At 35.6% G+C, this 18370-nt stretch overlaps 2 protein-coding genes and 1 pseudogene across 3 annotated transcripts; 1 reads left to right on the top strand and 2 right to left on the bottom strand.

The window, feature by feature from the left end:
- Positions 1-20: 20 nt before the first annotated feature.
- Positions 21-4602, bottom strand: LOC120127477 (annotated as a pseudogene).
- Positions 4603-7752: 3150 nt separating this feature from the next.
- On the bottom strand, positions 7753-9934 carry LOC120127290 (endoglucanase 9-like). The gene is made up of 2 exons (XM_039145229.1): positions 9565-9934; positions 7753-9412 (listed from the first exon to the last, which is right to left on the bottom strand). The coding sequence occupies exons 1-2, from the start codon at positions 9932-9934 to the stop codon at positions 7953-7955; spliced, it is 1830 nt and encodes a 609-aa protein (XP_039001160.1). The 3' UTR covers positions 7753-7952.
- Positions 9935-11348: 1414 nt separating this feature from the next.
- On the top strand, positions 11349-17855 carry LOC120127446 (heparan-alpha-glucosaminide N-acetyltransferase-like). 2 transcript variants are annotated; one of them, XM_039145361.1, is made up of 13 exons: positions 11349-11616; positions 12098-12235; positions 12645-12726; positions 13022-13098; positions 13478-13584; positions 13694-13808; positions 14456-14572; positions 14672-14763; positions 15674-15740; positions 15879-15951; positions 16078-16169; positions 16885-17028; positions 17417-17855. In XM_039145361.1, the coding sequence occupies exons 1-13, from the start codon at positions 11437-11439 to the stop codon at positions 17555-17557; spliced, it is 1425 nt and encodes a 474-aa protein (XP_039001292.1). In that variant the 5' UTR covers positions 11349-11436; the 3' UTR covers positions 17558-17855. The 2 variants fall into 2 exon arrangements, with proteins under 2 accessions (XP_039001292.1, XP_039001291.1); XM_039145360.1 differs by having other exon boundaries at positions 15873-15951; positions 17417-17733.
- The last annotated feature ends 515 nt before the right edge of the window (positions 17856-18370 follow it).

Below are 18370 nucleotides of genomic sequence, written 5' to 3'. Positions count from 1 at the left end.
CAATGCATTGACACAAAAACTGATAAAAAATCAAATTCTATATATAAAAAAACCGTAAAAGCTAAATAATGTAAACATCCTTCGGGTCTTTGACGATGATGCATTACCGGACAAGATAATTTTTCCTCCTCAAAACTGATCGGAAAAGATGAAAATAATGACTCCACAACTATCATTAAAGTGAAATATCTATGTTCTAAGTAAAAAAAGGACCTTCCACATATGCAGGAGCATAATGGGACTGATATAAAAAGGGGGGAAACAGGTCGAACATGGAGCTGCAAGCCTCAACCCGGCATCCGAGTATTAGGATGCTGAAAAAAGAATATTTGTATGGCTTTCGGACTCTTCAGACGTTTACCATGGCTATTTGAACGACTTCATAAGAACATACTTTATCATCGTTTCGACTATATGTGAACTCCAAGAAAATAATGACCACTGATTTTCATTCCACTCCAACCAAGTGTCCTGCAAATACGAAAATAAGTTCGGATAAGTTTTGGCATATAACAATTTTCTAAGGATTTAGGCCCCCAGAAGCAGCAAAACTGATTTGCTTTACAAATAAGGGATTCAGATCAGGCCAAAGTACAAAATGATAATACAATCTAGACTTGTTACAATAAAAGCTCACTTTAATAACAACAGTCGTCAAGGGATTCAGATCAGGCCAAAGTATTTAGAGTAAATGATAATGAAGATATTTAGAGAGAGCAATTCAGGCATAATTGAAATTACAGAACTAGAGCGACCAATATAGGAATTTAACAATGAAATCAGACTTTTAAATTCATACCTTCAATCGAAATTGAATCCACCAGAGGGAACAGCAAGTTGATTGCCTCCAAACTGGAACCCAGATTGTGAAGCGTCACCAGGGGGTAATGGCTCATCATCTTCTTCCACCCAATAAGTTTCGAGAATCTTCACTGCCTTCTCATATATTTCACTGTTGTCATGACTTTGGAGATTTTCAATCTTTTCCAATCCTTCAGCATCATCAATTAACTGGGCATAGAGATTTCCGTCTCCAGTGTGGGCCAGGTTTTTCTCTGCTTCACCAACCTTCAAAATGTTCTCAAGACCTTCCAAACATACTGTGACAATTCTTGGGTCGGGACAGTTCAGAAGATCACATAATGGCTTAATGCAACCTTGGCTCACGAAAAACCTGGTGAACAACACAGAAAGTTAATAATTTATGGCAAATTGTTCCAAGAAGAACCGGGGAATGAGCAAAGGGAATATACTTTATCTGTTCATGGGTACCGCCAGATGTAGCATTTGAAATTGCCCAAGCAGCTTCTTTCTTGACCTCAAACTCAGCATGTTGAAGTAGATGGACTAGAGGGGCAAAAATCCCAGCCTCAATTACAGCCTGCAAATAATTCTCAAAATTCATGATCCAACCGAAAACCCCATTCATGCAGGACAAAAATTGCCCCAACAAAATTGAAAACTTTCCAGTTTCATTTTTTTCCCCGGTTAATTTGAAGGTAAAAACTTTTCAGTTTCAAACACATGCCATAGACCATCAAAGCATAAGTTTGTCGTGTCATATAACTAGCTTTACCTGTATCTGATCTACATTTCCAGCAGTGATGTTTGAGATAGTCCAGCAAGCTTCCTTCTTGATACTCTTCTTATATTTATTTGTCAGCAGGTTCAAGAGTCATGGCAGGGCTTGGTGGCTAATAATGCACTGAATGGGGTAACAACATAAAGAATCAGAGTACTACAGCAAGAGGCAACTTAAGGCAGTGACACGAGACAAGAAAAATTCTATTTGAGAGAAAAGCAGATGACATTATTAACTTATATCACTAACAATTGATAATCCTTCAGATCAAAATGCAGATTGAAGGCATAAACTATGATTTATCTTAGAATATGACAATTAACCAGGAATAATTTTTCACCAAAAACAATTATGCATGAATCATATAAGAAGTGCAATTTTTGCATAGTCTACAATCTTTACATAACAAATCTTCTAATTTCTTGATTCTTATACAAGGAAATATTTGAAGTACAATGTTATTAGAATAAAACTGACTATGCATGTAGTGTGAAAACCGCAAAAGTTCCAAGTTCTCAAAATATTTTTTTTCTTCACAGTCTACAACCATTACCAAAACAATTATGCATGAATCATATAAGATGTGCAATTTTTGCAGTTTACAATCTTTACATAACAAATCTTCTCGTTTCTTGATTCTTATGGAAGGAAATATTCGAAGTACAAAGTTATTAGAAGAAAACTGACTGTGCATGTGAAGTGTGAAAACCATTTAAAAAGTTTCGAGTTCTTGAAATAATACTCGAGCTTTAAAATCTTTCTTAAAATGCCAAGCTTTAAATTCTTCAGAAGCTCATTGATAATCAAATGGGAAAAACACATGTGAAGGAACAACACTCTAATAAGAGTTACAGTGAATATTGGCTAATTATATAATACTATGTATCACTTGCTGTTTTCTCAAACAAAAGATACCACAGAATTGAGTAGTACATCCACATTGACTGGAAGAGACAATCTGTCAAAACAATCTTAATAAGAAAATATCAACACTGACCCCAAAAGGTTTAAGACTTTAAGCACTAAGAAGCGCTACCATAAGTCAGAAAAATTCTAATGAGTTGTGTACAAGAACAAGGATAATTACAAACAATATCTCATGGGAACACAATCAAAATAACAATTGAGAAAGTAATAAATGTCGTGCATTCCATACCTGAGTCTGCATATCATCCCCTGTAACAATATTCCCAACTGTGCGAAGAGCCGGAATGAGGACTGTCGGGGATGGATGACTAACAACAAGAAGGGGATGAATGAGAAATAATCACAAGGAAAACAAATACATCAAATTCAAAAAGGGAAAGAAGTTCATCACTTACAGCAACAGCTCAACAAGTCGAGGGCAGACACCTGCCTCGATAACAGCTTGGATTTTGTCATTAGTACCATCTGAGAGATATGATAGGGCCCAACATGCATCTGTAAGGACTTCCTCGTCATTTGAATGGATAAGTCGCTCAAGAGTTGGCAAAGCAGGCTTTGTCTGCTTATTTAATTTCAAAAGCATCATGTATTAGCAAAAATCGGCATCCGCCAAAAAAAGTCATAACTCCAACCATTCTTGTTACAAGAAAATCCAACCTGCTCAAACGAAGGTTGTGGTTTGCCCCTACAAAAGTTTGACAAAGTCCAGGTAGCATTCCTCAACATAGAGAGCTTTGCATGCTCATTAAATTGTGCCAACAAAGGCACCAAGGCCCCATGACTAAGAACTAGATCACGGCATTTAGGAGAGTCTCCAGCAACATTTCCTAATGCCCAAACAGCCTGTAATGCCAAAATAATGATAAGACATAAGAGAATTGCAAATAAACTGTGTTAACAAATAGAAGAACACTAGCAAACTGCAGTTCATACCTGTTCGCGTACATCATCCGCGGGAGAGTCAAGGAGTTTAACAAATATAGGTACAGCTCCATGATCAATTACAACTCTGGTATTTTCGGATGTCCCTGAAGCAATATTTGTGAGAGCCCAAGCTGCCTCAAACTACAAAACAAAAAGATAAAACAATCAAAGCAAATAAATATGAAAAATGATAGAGCAAGAGGATACTAAATTCAGACACAGAATACCACACCTGAAGCTGAGGGAAGTCATCCCTAGCAAGGAACTCAACAAAGCGAGGTACAACACCTGATTGTACAACTTCGTTGATTGGAGGACTACGTTCTGCAGATAAAATTAGAATAAACCTCAAATTTCCAACAAAACACAATACCAAACATGAGAAACATCAAGAATCATAATCAACCTATTGATAACAGCTTTCGGAATTGAGTGGTTGCCTCAAGCTGCGCATTCCTGTCATCTGACCAAACGCCCGCAACCATAGCAGAAAGACTTTCTAACTGCAATTAGATTTTAAAAACATCAAAATCAATTTAAATTCAACAGTAAATAAATAAACAACACTATCCATTTTCTTCTCGAGGCTCACTATACAATCAATAAATTAGTTCATTTGATTAATACAGTTTCAGCTACCTACTAATCAGCAATTTATAACACTGCAAAAAGTATTATCCAACCCAAATAAAGCAACACCCATTCAGCCCGGAAATTCATGTATGGAAACAAAATTAAACATAGTTTATCATTCACGATCCGACTGATCAAATCGAGTAATCGGCAGAAGATACCTTTTTCTCAGGACCGGCGCCGGAAGAGATCATCTGATGTTGCTGCGGTTGTGTTTGTTGAGCGATAAGTCCTTCGCGGCGCTTCTTTAGAAGATTCTCTTCTCTCTTGCTCTTTCGGATCTCCACCATGTTGTCTTCTCTCCTCCGCCGACCTTCCTCCGAATCAACTGCCACCTTATACCTGTTCCGTCGAACTTCAGTCCTCGCGCTCGGTCTCAGAGACATCTTCGCGTTTTTTTTAAGTCGATCTGATCGAGTCGCCGATTAATTTGAAGGTGATATAAGGGGTTCGATGTTCGGTGATCGGTTGTTATGAGAAAGCGACAGGGAAAGAGAATTGAGTTTTTGGTACGTTAATTCGATTATTGGATCGGGAGAATTGAATTTGAACTTTGGGGAGCCCTATCGTTCCAATGCCGTTATGGAATCCAGCTCAAGGATGCAGGAACAGATCAATCTTTTCCTTTTTCGAAATTGAGATACAAATAGGCGTCGAATAGTGTTGAGTTTCACTGGATTTAAAAAATATAAAATTGAATTCGACTTGATTTAAAAATTTGGGAGTTTAAAATTTTTAAGTTTAATTCGAAATCGAAATAAAGCATTGAAGCTCAACTCGGTTTGAAAGTTCGTGAGCTTAAAATTTTCAAGTTTCACTCGAAATAAAAAATTGAATCTTGACTCAAATTCGAATATAAACCTTAAATACATAAAAGTTTTATATAGTATTTTTTAAATAACATACAAATGGTAATATTATTAATTTAATTTAAAAATCTAAAATTTTAATTTACATTATTTTATTCTAGTACCTCGCGAGTTTTTCAAGTCGAGTATCAAATAGTTCATTTTGGTTCATTAAGAATTTGAGTCGAGTCTATTAGACTCAAGTATTGACCAAACTTTGAATGATTCGATTTAAAATAACTCGTGATCTGTCTCGCCTCGTTTACAACATTAGATACAAACTATACTTGTTATGGACGAAGCCTATGCTTTTTTTCAAATACATCTAATATATATTAAATATTTCTAAAAATTTATTATTAGATCAAATATTAAAATCAATCATAATTTAATTTAGAGAAAATAATCTCAGTGACCAAAAATGCCTTATAATATACGATTTTAATCAACTTTTTTTGGATTTACCAAAATGACCAACTAAATCGCAATGCGATCGATAATTCGCAACGCAATCTCCGGTATCGTAAATCAGTTTCCAGATTCGCAACGCGAACTGCGACTATCGCATTGCGATTTACATATTCGCATTGCGATAGTCCAAGTTCGCGTTGTAATTTATTCCAAATTCGTTGCGATAGTCCAAGTTCGCATTGCGATTTATTCCAAGTTCGTTGCGATAGTCGAAGTTCGCGTTGCAATTTATTTCAAATTCGTTGTGATAGTCTAAGCTCGCGTTGCGATTTATTCCAAGTTCGTTGCGATAGTCGAAGTTCGCGTTGCGATTTATTCCAAATTCGTTGCGATTTATTCCAAATTCGTGCGGACATGTCGAAGACACGTATTACCACGACCACGACCACGACCCGACCCGACCACGACCCGACCCGACCCGACACGGACGGCGGCGGCGGCGGTGCGCGAGAGTCCCCCTTGTTCTCTATCACTCAACAAGGAAGTGGGAAAGTCAACCCTTAAATACCATTCCCAATATTGTTTCCAATACTATGTGGGATTGAGCATTACCAACACTTGTTCCCAATACTATGTGGGATTGAGCCTTAAATAGTGATATTATTTTTGAATATTTTGCTTAAAATTACAATAATCGTGATTGACTTTTAATTATGACATATTTAATCGTATAATACTAATGCAATTGGTTGTTGATTTAGTTGTTTTAAGGTGCATGATTGTTAATTGTTTCCTGAATAATCACATTGTATTAGAAACAAGTGTTGGTAATGCTCAATCCCACATAGTATTGAAAATACTATTGGGAATGATATTTAAGGTTTGGCTTTCCCACTTCCTTGTTGAGTGATAGAGAACAAGGGAGACTCTCGCGCGCCGCCGCCTTCCGTCTCGTCTCGTCTCGTGGTCGTTGTCGTGGTAATGGTCGTGGTAATACGTGTCTCCGACACGTCCGCGCGAATACTATTTTTTTAGAGAAAATTCTTAAGAAACAAATGCAATACCACCAGTCGTTGCGATTTTGGAATAAATCGCAACGAACTTCGACTATCGCATTGCGATAGTCCAAGTTCGCATTGCGATAGTCCAAGTTTGCATTGCGATAGTCGACTATCACATTACGATTTACATATTCGCATTGCAATAGTCTAAGTTCGCATTGCGATAGTCCAAGTTCGCATTACGATAGTCGAAGTTCGCGTTGCGAATCTAGAAACTGATTTACGATACCGGAGATCGCGTTGCGAATTATCGATCGCATTGCGATTTAGTTGGTCATTTTGACAAATAAAAAAAATGGTTAATATCGTATATTATAAGATATTTTTAGTCAATGAAATTATTTTCTCTTTAATTTATAAATATAAATAAAATAATGTAAAGCTTCGTTGTTAATCAACATTGATATTTGACACTTATTTTCATTAAAAAATAGTACAAATGTATAATTAAAAATGGACTAAGAATTCATTTGATCGATTAGTCAAGCTAGTCATTTTTTATTCTCTTACATTTTCGTAGGTCATAATATCTAGATCCACTAAGGGGGTGTTTGGATTGGGGAATGTGGGATTCCCATGGGAATGGAATCCACATTCCCCCGTTTGGTTAGCCCGGGAATCCTATTCCCGGTAATGTAAGATTACCAATAGTGGATTTTTTGGGGTATATTACCGGGAATGTCATTACCTCCCTTTCCTTAGGTATTGTTGGATTACCGGCGTTTTGGACTAAAATGCCCTTAAATTTTTATTTTTTTTCAAAAATATATTTATTCTGTCATCGAATAATAAAAATTTTACGAATGTTAAATTACAAATTTATCCTTAAATTATTTTAGATTTACAAAAAAAAATCTATAATTAAAATTTTATATAAAGTTCAAGGGTTTAAATAAAATTTTTACCCTTTCATTAAACTTTTTTTTATTTTTAATTTTGTAAAAAATATATAAATATTATGAATTTAATTTTTTTAAAGAAAATATATAAATATTTTCCAACTTGTAATATTACACAAATATATAATTAGGACAATTTGGTCAAATATACATTCCAATAATCTTTTATTCCTTTAACCAAACACGGTAATCTTACATTCCTGCTAAGCCAACCAAACACAAAATACAACATTCCCAGTAATGTTATTCCTTGGTAATCTTACATTCCCACTGGTAATCTTATATTCCGTGAACCAAACGCACCCTAAGAGTAATCTTCTTCCTTCTTCCTCAGGAGTCTCCTCCCCTACTCTTCTCTAATAGGATTAGGATTTAAATTTAAAATTTGTAAAAAAAAAAAAACTGACCAACAATTCATAATCAAGTGTCATCTCTAATTTATAATCCCTTATAATCCCAAATATGGCTTAAAAAATGCAAATTGTTTTGTAAATTGATGGAATTTTTCCTAGAGTATTAGACATTTTTTAAACTGTGCTTCATATAATTAGCCCTTTGTCCTTCAACTAGTAGACTAAAAAAATATACTATGCACTAAATTCACTAGCTGCCATGGTATTATCTTCTCGAAAAGGGAAGATAAAGAAAATACATGTCATGGTTGTTGTTACGGCGGCGGGGGTGGTTGAGGTGTAGAAAGTGGAGGAATTGCATAAAATATGGTATTCTTGTCGATCCCGGTTTTACTTCCTTCCAACAAAGCCACCAGTGCTGCAACCAAACCTGCATTCCCAGCGATTGTTGGCTCCGTGAAATTGTAATCAGATCGGTTTTCTTGGAAACCGTCATACTTATCAGGTCCAGCAACCATAGCTCCGACAATTGTATTTGGATTCGGCTTTTTACTCTCCTTCCATTTTAGTCCTTCTCTACAGCTTTGATGCTTGATGTAGCTGGGAATTGATGCACCTTTATGATACACATACTTAGGGAAATGATCACTAAAGCCAACCACGTAACTCAATCTTTGCGGATTTCTCCCCAGGATATAATTAATCTGCGACTTCGCAATGTCTCGAAATGTTTCAATCGGATAAAACTTGGCCCCGCACTTTAATGCCGGTGTCATTGTCGCTTCGAGGTAATCGGCATACAGTGCAGCCAGAAAAGCCGCATTCACGACGTATTGAAGAGGTTTAGGCTTACCGTGGTTTAGTTCAATTAGGCCTCCTTTCGTCCTGTTGAAGTTATTGAACCCTGGAAGGTATGAGCAAACGATTTCGGTTATCTGTTCTTGAAAAGTCCTTAACATTTCTTCATACGGATAACCGAAATCTAAGAACATTCTCACTCGACTAAGAAGCAACTGAGCACCCGCATGCTTGTTGTCCCAACTGAGTACACCGCGATTGGGACCGCCCCAGAAAGCCTCGGCATGTTTTGCCAGACCGGGGTCTGTAACAAGGTCGATATAGGATGAGTTTCCAGTTGCAAAATACATCCAAGCGCCTCCCCAGACAAACTCGTCCCAGAAACCGGTCGAATTATAGAATTTCGAAGAGAGGTCTGAACCACCGGTATAGTGTTCGCCTTCACCTTTTGTAGCAAACTTAAAGAGTAAATCAGCTCCATGGACTAATTTCTTTGAGTATTCTATGTCATCTTTGAAAACAATTGATGCAGCACCTAAGGCAGCGGCCATTTCTGCAGCTAAAGCTGGGCAGGTAGAACATGGGATCGCAGGCCTCGGGTAATTAATGCTCTCAGGACGTATCCAACAGTCTCCGTTGTCGGTTTTCGCCTCGGAAGAATCATTTGCATCGCCAACTTGTGAAGCAACCTTGTCTATTGTTTTTGCAGAGGAGTTAAAAGTCTTCAGTAGGTAATCCGTGCCCCATTTGATTATGTCCTTGACATGGTTGAGCTCTCCAGCAGCTTCATATTTTGCACTATACTCGAGTACGCTCCAACTCAAAATGGTCATGGCAAAAGATGCCGGAAAATTATATTTAACCATATCTCCACCGTCGTAGTAGCCCCCCTCTAGCCCTTTCAAATAGCCTTTCCCGTCGTCCAAGCACGAGTCACCCCGCCACGAAACATTGTTATTCGCAGAGAGTTTTCCAGCTGAAAAAGGAAGAGCAAACTTAACACTATAGATTCATCGATGATCATTGATAAGAGTAAAATGTCGAGAAATTTCACCAATCTTCATCACAAATAATGTTGGCAAATCAGAATCGAAACTAAAACCTTGTAACAGTCTAAAAGAAACATACATCTTTGAGCATTAAAGAACATAAGCGCCCGATGAAGAGCAACGGTGTAGTTGTCCTGGACGGGGAGAGGCCGCTGGCGGTTTCGTCTAGCGACTAGAAAAGCGACAAGGGCAGCAAATCCGGCCAATATGGCAACCACGACCAGGGTTCTGATAAACACTGGGGGATTAATATTGACGCAACGTTTCTTCTTCCTCGTGTTAATTTCCATGTCCATGGCAGGTCTTAGTAACCAGCCTTGCTTCACTTCTTCTTCCGATGGTGATTGATACGCTGCTCTGTCGTAGTAGTGGGCGTTTTCAGTGCCTTGTTCTTCGTTTTCTATGGTTATATCAAAATTCCGACACCGTATGTTTGATCTTTCTGGCATTTTTTCTTCTTTTGGCCGTGTCTTATCTGTGATGAATTTATGATTCTTTACAAGCTTGACCTGCATGTTAGCTGGCATTCCTAATTTACTTAATCCGAAAAGTGGAAAGAATTCAAAGATTAATGCATTGAATTTGAATTACGATAACATAGGCAAGTGGGAAGGTACACAAAACTCTTCTTTATCGTTTCTGATTTGCTCTAATTAATGTTTTCCCTTGATATTAATGGTTTCCCCCTATTAGTTAATTAAGTTCATTTTTAAACTTAATCACTCTATAGATATGAATAATGTATCGTCATCAAATTTAATTTTAAAAATTTTGTTTTACTTCTTAAATATAAAAATGAAAACTTATGTTACCATCTAAATTCATTTATTCCACGACTTTAAAGTAAGATGATTTGATCAAATTAATTAAATTAATTTATTTAATTTTATTGATAGAACATAAATTTGAACTTGTCTCTAATATGAACTTTATTGTCAAATTTGAAAGATAAACGATTCATTAACACATTTCGAGAGAAAAGATCAATTATTTTATGAATGATAAATACATTAATGTTCCATAAAAAATGAGAAAATAGTTTATAGAATTTAAAACCGACAACAATGTATACCTTGTCGTACGTATCTTCTGAAAGAACATTATGACTCATAATTAATAGTATTAAAATATGATATTTTCACTGTTTAATTTCATATTAAGCATCTCAATAGATAAAGTAAGTATGATGGATCTTATAAAGAGAATGTCACAAAAAAATTAACAAAATAAAATATCATATCACAAGTCATATAGTACATTAGTTTTACATCGAAAAGAAAGAAAAAATTTAAAAACAATTAATTATACATATTATTATTGAAACTATTCATTGGATTCATCAATTTAGTTTGTGTAAAGTATATTTAATTGAAGAAAAATTCTATAACGTTCGTCGAGCATTGATGAGTATCGTTAACGACGAACATTGTTAAATTAATTTATAAAACATTAAATTATAAAGTACTAAATGTATAATTATAAATTAGTTAAAAAATATAAATGTAATTTAATTAAAATATAATATTTATAAATATTAGTTTTTAGGGTAAATTATATTTTATTTTAATTAAATTACATTTAAATTTTTAACTAATTTATAATTATACGGTTAATACTTTATAATTTAATATTTTATAAATTAATTTAATGATACTCATCATTAACAATGTTTATTCATACTCATCGAGCGTGATAATATCATACTTTAACTGAATCACTTAAAAACAAAATTAATATATTAACTTAAGTATGAAATTGGTGAATTAAATAATTTTTTTAATCGAACCAACAGTTTTTTTTGGAAAGAAAGTAGTGCTCTAAAAATTAATGCCAAAGAAATAAATTCATTAGGCGGTTGGGCGCTACCGCGCTGCACTTCTAAAACCTGCCTCCGCTTTTAGTGGTTTATCTATCGCAATTCATACGAAAGGGTAGCAGAAGCCTGAGAAAAATGTCTACCCAAATCGCTACAGAAGAACAAGGACGACAACCTCTTCTCTACAGTACTCCCACTAATGGAAACGAAGAAGAGATCGTCATTTCCTCATATTCCAACGGTTCAGATGCCCTTAATGTCAACTCTAAACAACGGCTTCTCTCTCTCGACATATTTCGTGGTCTCACCGTGGCGGTATACTCCTCGACATAAAACCTATTATTTGATTTTAGCCTTAGTATTACTCATATTATGTATGCTAGTTGTTCTCAGGACTTCCTTTCTTGGTTACAGTGATATAGGAAATCAATGCGAGAAAATAGCTTGGAAGAAATTAGGGTAGGAAAGCATCGATTATTATTTATGTTTTTTAAAGTTAAAGAGTGGAATAATAGTTGAAGTGAAGGCATAAATGGAAAGTTTTCGCACTTGAAAAATTATTGAATTAACTTTTTGATCATTGTTACGAGTAGCTGATATTTTACTTATTGTAATAAGTTTGTTTTATTGCATTTTTAGACTATTTTCCCCATTTTTGGCCGATTGAGCTTTAATTTTTCTTATGTTATTGTTAAGCAGCCGAGTATATAATGTGTTTTCTTGTATTTGTTATGTGATTATAATTTAACTTAAGTTAGCTTTTAGCTCAATTCCTAATCGATAGTTCTTTTAGTAGTTGATGATTTTGGTTGATGATGCTGGAGGGGCTTTTCCATCAATCAATCACGCTCCATGGTTTGGTGTGACAATAGCTGATTTTGTGATGCCGTTTTTTCTTTTTGGTGTTGGGGTCTCTATTAGCCTTGTATTTGAGGTATGCAAAGTTCTTCTGTTTAAATTGTATGGGGTTAATGTTGTTTGAAGTTCTAGGTATGCAATATAGCATGATGTTTTAATGTTTATTTGATTCTTCTCCATAAGTCTTCCCATATGATTTTGTCAGTATTTGCATGAACTCATCTTTTAATTGCCCAGCATTTTGCATAAAGCTTCATAGCTACTCTAAATTTATGTATTGGACTTTCTAAATCAATAGCCAGGATAGGAATTCGTATTCCTTTTCTATCCCTTCTACCATGCTACATTTTCAATTGACATTTGCATTTTTCATGACTAAAGATAGTTTTGCTTTTAGCTCGTGCGCATTTAACAGCAAAAACATTTATAGTGAGGAATGTTCTATTCTGTACTTGGAACAAGTAAAGTTTATTACATTTGTGCATAAAGCTTCTAGCAAACCACTGGCCACTAAGAAAGACGTATTTAGGACGGCCAAGTGTTTTCTGCTGGGGTTGTGTCTACAAGGTTGCCACTTTCACCTATTGTTTTCTTGAAGTTTTATTAACTTCTGAGTTCTGACCAGTCTATAGCCTAGACAGGAGTGATCCACAACTCATGTAATTCTGGGATATATTGAATGAAGAATTTCTAGTCTGCTTTGTGGAGATTCTTCTTTTATCTTTTGGTTGTTAAGCTGATCCAACATAATGATTTTGTTGCCTTGATAGTTTTTAAGGAAAAAGAGTAGAGTGCACAATATTTAGGTCTAACTAATACTGCTAGGAGATGTGGTTTTTAATCTTTTGAAATGTGCTTACAGGTGGGTATTTTCATGGGCGTAATAATCTGACTTATGGAGTTGATGTGGCCAAGATACGGTGGCTAGGTGTACTACAGGTATTAACTGTAATGCTAATAATCTTGATGTTCTATTGTTCTCATTTTTTTTATTGATTTTATGTACTCAAGGTGTAACTTAACTATTCATGTGACTTGTGCTTGTGCCATGTGACCGATAAACACAAAAATCTAAATTGGAGCTTAAGTCATGGAATGTTCCTTACCTTGGCCTGAACCCATGCTCACTGCCTGACTAATATGAAAGATTGGTCAAATATATGGTCAAATATAAGTTGCCTATGCCCCCATTAATCATTTCCTTAATTTTTTTGACAAATTCATTCTGTGATCTGCTGCACATACTAATATATGGATATTGAATTTTCACAAATATATTAAGCTAATTTGTATAATATTTTTGGTTTATTGTCTGCAGAGGATATCAATTGGGTATCTTCTGGCTTCAATGACGGAAATATGGCTTGTTAAAAATATCACAGTTGACTCTCCAATAGCATTTGTTAGGAAGTACTATGTTCAGTGGTTAGGAAATACTCTGCTTATTGAAATCTTCATAGAGATTCCACCTTCGGTTTTATTTCTAGTTAAAAGCTATCAAATGGCAAAACTTTTACCGTTTCTTATCGTGTAGGGTTGTTGCTACCTTGCTATTATCATTTTACATGTGCTTGCTCTATGGCCTTTATGTTCCAAACTGGGAATTCCAAGCTCCAAGCCTCACTCTTTCCACTAATGTACCCCAAATTGTAAGTTAAATTATTTTTTTTGGCACTTTCAAGGTTTTCTTAAATCTACACGATGAAGTGCCTGTGACACAATGTGATTTCTATAGTCAAATATCTATATGTTGCCTTACATCTCTTCTTTCATTTCAATTGGTGAATTTTATTGTAGGATTGAGGCATGTTGTTGATATTGTGGTCTATAGACGTTTCTTTTGTTGAATGAAGTTCCCAGCCTTTTCCTTTTCCTGTGTTATCATATTGCCATGTACACACATACAAAGCCTTCTATATTCTTCTTATTTCAGGGTCTATAGATTGAAGCAACTAATTGAACTTAATTTTTTTAAGCACAAGTTATGAACATCTCTGGTAGGCTTGTCATACAATCCTAGAAGTCAAAGGCTTCTGGGTTGTATTTCAGTTTCTCTGTCTTTTATTGAGAAAATAAATGACTATTTACTTCATGAGAATATAAATATATGATTTGAGAATTGTACCTCTATATTTGATATTGTAGAAACTATAGCTTTTGGAAATAAGAAAATAAATAAATTTGGGTGTGTTCTGTTTTAATTTTGTCTGTATTTCTATCAGAAACAAATGTTCTGCTATCCAGCTTGAATTCTAGTTTGTTCTCGCGCCAAGGAGGTTATAATCCTTTTTAATAGGTGCGCTGTGGAATAAGGGGGAGTCTCGAACCTCCATGCAATGCAGTTGGCTATATTGATCGGTATTTTCTGGGTGATCAACATCTATATCAACGTCCTGTGTACAGAAGAACAAAGGTTATTCAACTACTTGCTTTTGTGTTGTAGATCTGGTGATGCCTTTTGAAACACCCACTTTTAAGATCTAAATAGGAAAGCACCCATTTTCATTCACAGGAATGCAGTGTTAATTCTCCTGACTATGGGCCTTTGCCACCACATTCACCTGAATGGTGCCTTGCTCCTTTTGACCCCGAGGGCATCTTAAGGTTAGATAATGACATTCTTTATCTAGTTTCTAGTTTTTCACTACATCTGTTAATTGTGATCATTAAAGTTGTGCTGATTGGTGATCCATCTCTTGCAGACGGTATTAAGGCTCTTAATCCTAAGAATGTTCAAGTGATTTGCTGGTTCCCACCCCCTGTTGATTTTTTGAAGATGAATGTTGATGGAGCTGTTAGACTTGATGGCACAAATGGAGGTATAGGAGGTATTTTGAGAGACTGGAACAGCAACTTTCTTCTGACTTTTTTCAGAAAATATAGGTCAAGGTCCCCCCCAGGTTGCGGAGTTAAAGGCTATTAAGAGAGGAATTGAAATCTCTATGTCTTCTTGTTGGGTTACTGTTGGAAGGTTGATTGTGGAAAGTGACTGGATATTGACCCCAACTTTGGCCCCTGTTTTTATCTTACCTTTAGTTAAGGAGATTTCATCACTCATCTCGGATAGGTTGCACTCAGTTAGATGGATTCCAAGGGCGTGTAATGGGGAGGCTGATAGTTTAGCAAAGATGGGAATTCGTTGATTGTTAGGCATTATCAGTGGGTTTTATTGTTTGAGTTTTTAGGTTTTTGGTTGTTACTTGAGTGGTTAAGTATGTTGTGTTTTTCAGATTGGAGTTTTTGTTAAACATTATGTAAGTTTGTATGAGTAATAAAAGTTTTAAGGCACTCTTCCTCCCTCTGCAGATTAAGGAGCTGATTATCAGACTCCGTTAATCAAGGAGGAGGTTTTTAATGAGGCATGTTATTCCTATAAAAAAAAAAGTTGTAAAGACTTCTTATTATAATATTTTCTTTCGCATGTGCACACACAACTAAAGGCATTTAAACACCAAATATGCCACTTCTATTGCTCGGTCTTATACTTGTAACATCCCTCATGGAATTTCTGCAGTTCATTAATGGCTGTCCTCACATGTTTTGTGGGATTGCATTTTGGACATATACTTCTGCATTATAAGGTACCGTTGTTATTTCTGTGTCAATGGACTAATCTAATTATGGACTTCACTTGGCAAAGAGGGAAAAAAGGGTTATGCTAAGGATACTGCATGAATATGTTGGTGAATGTGCTCTAAACATATTTTCTGTAGGGGCAGATGCATAGAGTGGTTTTGTGGTCCATATCTTCCTTTACGTTACTAATTTTTGGATTTGGTTTACAAGTGCTAGGTAAGTTGTCTCTGATAACAATCTAGTTCGAGATTATAATTTTTCTCTTATTAAAATCCAGTTGGCATATGGTTTTCTTGGAGTTTGGATTTCTTTTGTTGAATTGATCTCTGGTTGGTGTAACAGGCATTCCTTTCTCCAAACCACTCTACACATTGAGTTATATGTGCATCACTGCAGGAGCATCAGGCTTGTTCTTGACCATCATCTTTTACATGGTAAGTTCATCTTTGGTGATTGGTTTGTCAACCTCCTGTTTAGTGTTACAAAATCCCATGTTATATTTGTAAAAGATATATTCTACCTGATTTGTGAAGCCGTTGTAATTATATCAAGTTATAGTGCATTTCAAACAAATTAGTATTAAGAAGCTGTTACAATTTCTTTCTAAACACCTATACCCAGGACTGAAGGGAGCCTTGAAGGAAACATAGGTACATCCATCTTTGTTTCCTTTGTGTCAGAATTTAAATCTGCAGTAGCACGGAAGCTCACGTGTAGTTGGCATTATTGCAAGTTATCAAATTTATTTGATTTGAAAACTTAACTGACACGAGAATGGGAAATGCCTGAACATGGAAGGTAAATTCCTACTAATGGAAGGCTAATGTGAGCAACTGTCCATCTTTAGTAAAGTTAGATGTTGGATTAACTGTTGCATATCCTTGGAACCTGCAAATCTTTGGCTTAGCCAATGAACATCTTTGGCTTTCCTACTTTAAACCATTCTATATCTTTGGTATTGAAACCTAATAATTTGACTATTGATTTTCTTGAATCCCTTTTAATATTCCTCTTGTAAGTTCAGAATATTTGTATTTGGGTTCTAGTCCTTTTTTACATTTATTTGATTTGTCGGCTTTGAACGCTGTCTGAAGACTATATTTCTGAAGTAACAAGGAATGCAACTAAGCACAGTTGTATTTGATGCAGGCTGATGTCAAACATTTTAGAAAGCCGGTGGTGTTACTTCAGCGGATGGGAATGAATGCTCTTATAATATACGCTCTGGCTGCTTGCGACATTTTCCCAGCAGCTGTGCAAGGTTTCTATTGGCGTTCACCAGAAAATAACTTGGTAACCTTCTCACTTCTCTTATGGGTTTGTAGTTTTATTCTTTTCATATCCTTGACTTCGTAACAGTATTTTACTTGAGTATAGGTGACAGCAAGCTTGATAGAGATTTATTGAAGTATTGCTTAATAACTTTATCATTGTCAAGTCATGCTGTAATTCGGTAAATTTGTATGCTAATGTTCTTTTTCTTTCATGTGAAAGTTACCATCCAGCTTTACTCTGGAAACACGTAGAAGTTACTGCATGAAAATACTGCTTGCACGATACATGCACTTTCTAAAGTTGATTTTTCAAGTATCAAAATATAATCGGTGCAGTGGTCTGCTTTGTCAACTTATATGTTTTAATAGACTTGTTTATGTTGATTACTCTTGGTTATGAAATGCAGGTTGATGGCGTGGAATCATTGTTACAGGCCATACTTCATTCGAGAAAATGGGGTACCTTCGTATTTGTGTTGCTTGAGATCTTGTTTTGGTGCCTTGTTGGTGGTTTTCTTCACATGAAAGGCGTATATATAAAACAGTAGGAAAAAATAAAACAAAAACTTGTGAATATTAGGTATAGTAAGTAACTTAAATATAGAAGAAAAAAAGGATAAATTAAGTAGTAGTACTCTTAAACATGAATTGTCGGTTTGTCACCTAATTTGTCAACACCTCGCCTAGCATTTCTCTCTAAAATGTGGTATCAAATGTTTAATGTTACAAAAACCTAGTATTACTCTGCTGCTGATTGCCTGATTGATGAAGTGCTGGTTCTATTTCTAGTATCGGTAAAATAGCTAGGCAATCAATGGAAAATTGTGGGTGCTATTGCCTAAAGCTACTTGTGCAGATTAAATGTATTTTCTGCTTTGGTATATTTTCTTCGCCTCAAATCAAAGGCATTTCTTAATTTTTTGTTCTCTTTCGGCAATAAATATTAAAGAGGCATTTTTGCTTCAACCAACACTTTCCCAAAAAGCCTCAGATTCCATCACCAACCTCAGGGGTAAGCTCAAAAAAACACACAATACACTATTTCCCTTGCATCTTCCAGCTCCGTCAGCCTATCTTCAGAATTAGATACCGAGTGTAGATCGCTGAAGATAATTTCACTGTTCGAACAGCAACTACCCTATAATCATCCAAGTTCCGGTTCAGCTAAGCACATGCTCATAGGCCGGTTTACAGTTTAAGTAGTCACGGCAGTTCAGAAAGCAGAAAGGTAATAAGCAATGCCGACACTCAAATACCACCGAGTAGGTTTTGCAAGGTTCCATTGGCTGATGATTCGAAGAACTAGCTAGGCTAGCGTACAATGTTCAATCATCTATGTCCAATGATATAATTGTTCATAT

Source organism: Hibiscus syriacus, unplaced genomic scaffold (assembly GCF_006381635.1).
Source record: "Hibiscus syriacus cultivar Baekdansim isolate YM2019G1 unplaced genomic scaffold, ASM638163v2 tig00110467_pilon, whole genome shotgun sequence".
Classification (NCBI taxonomy): domain Eukaryota; kingdom Viridiplantae; phylum Streptophyta; class Magnoliopsida; order Malvales; family Malvaceae; genus Hibiscus; species Hibiscus syriacus.
Note: the sequence above shows the minus strand (reverse complement) of the source record. Positions and strands in the feature narration are given on the sequence as shown.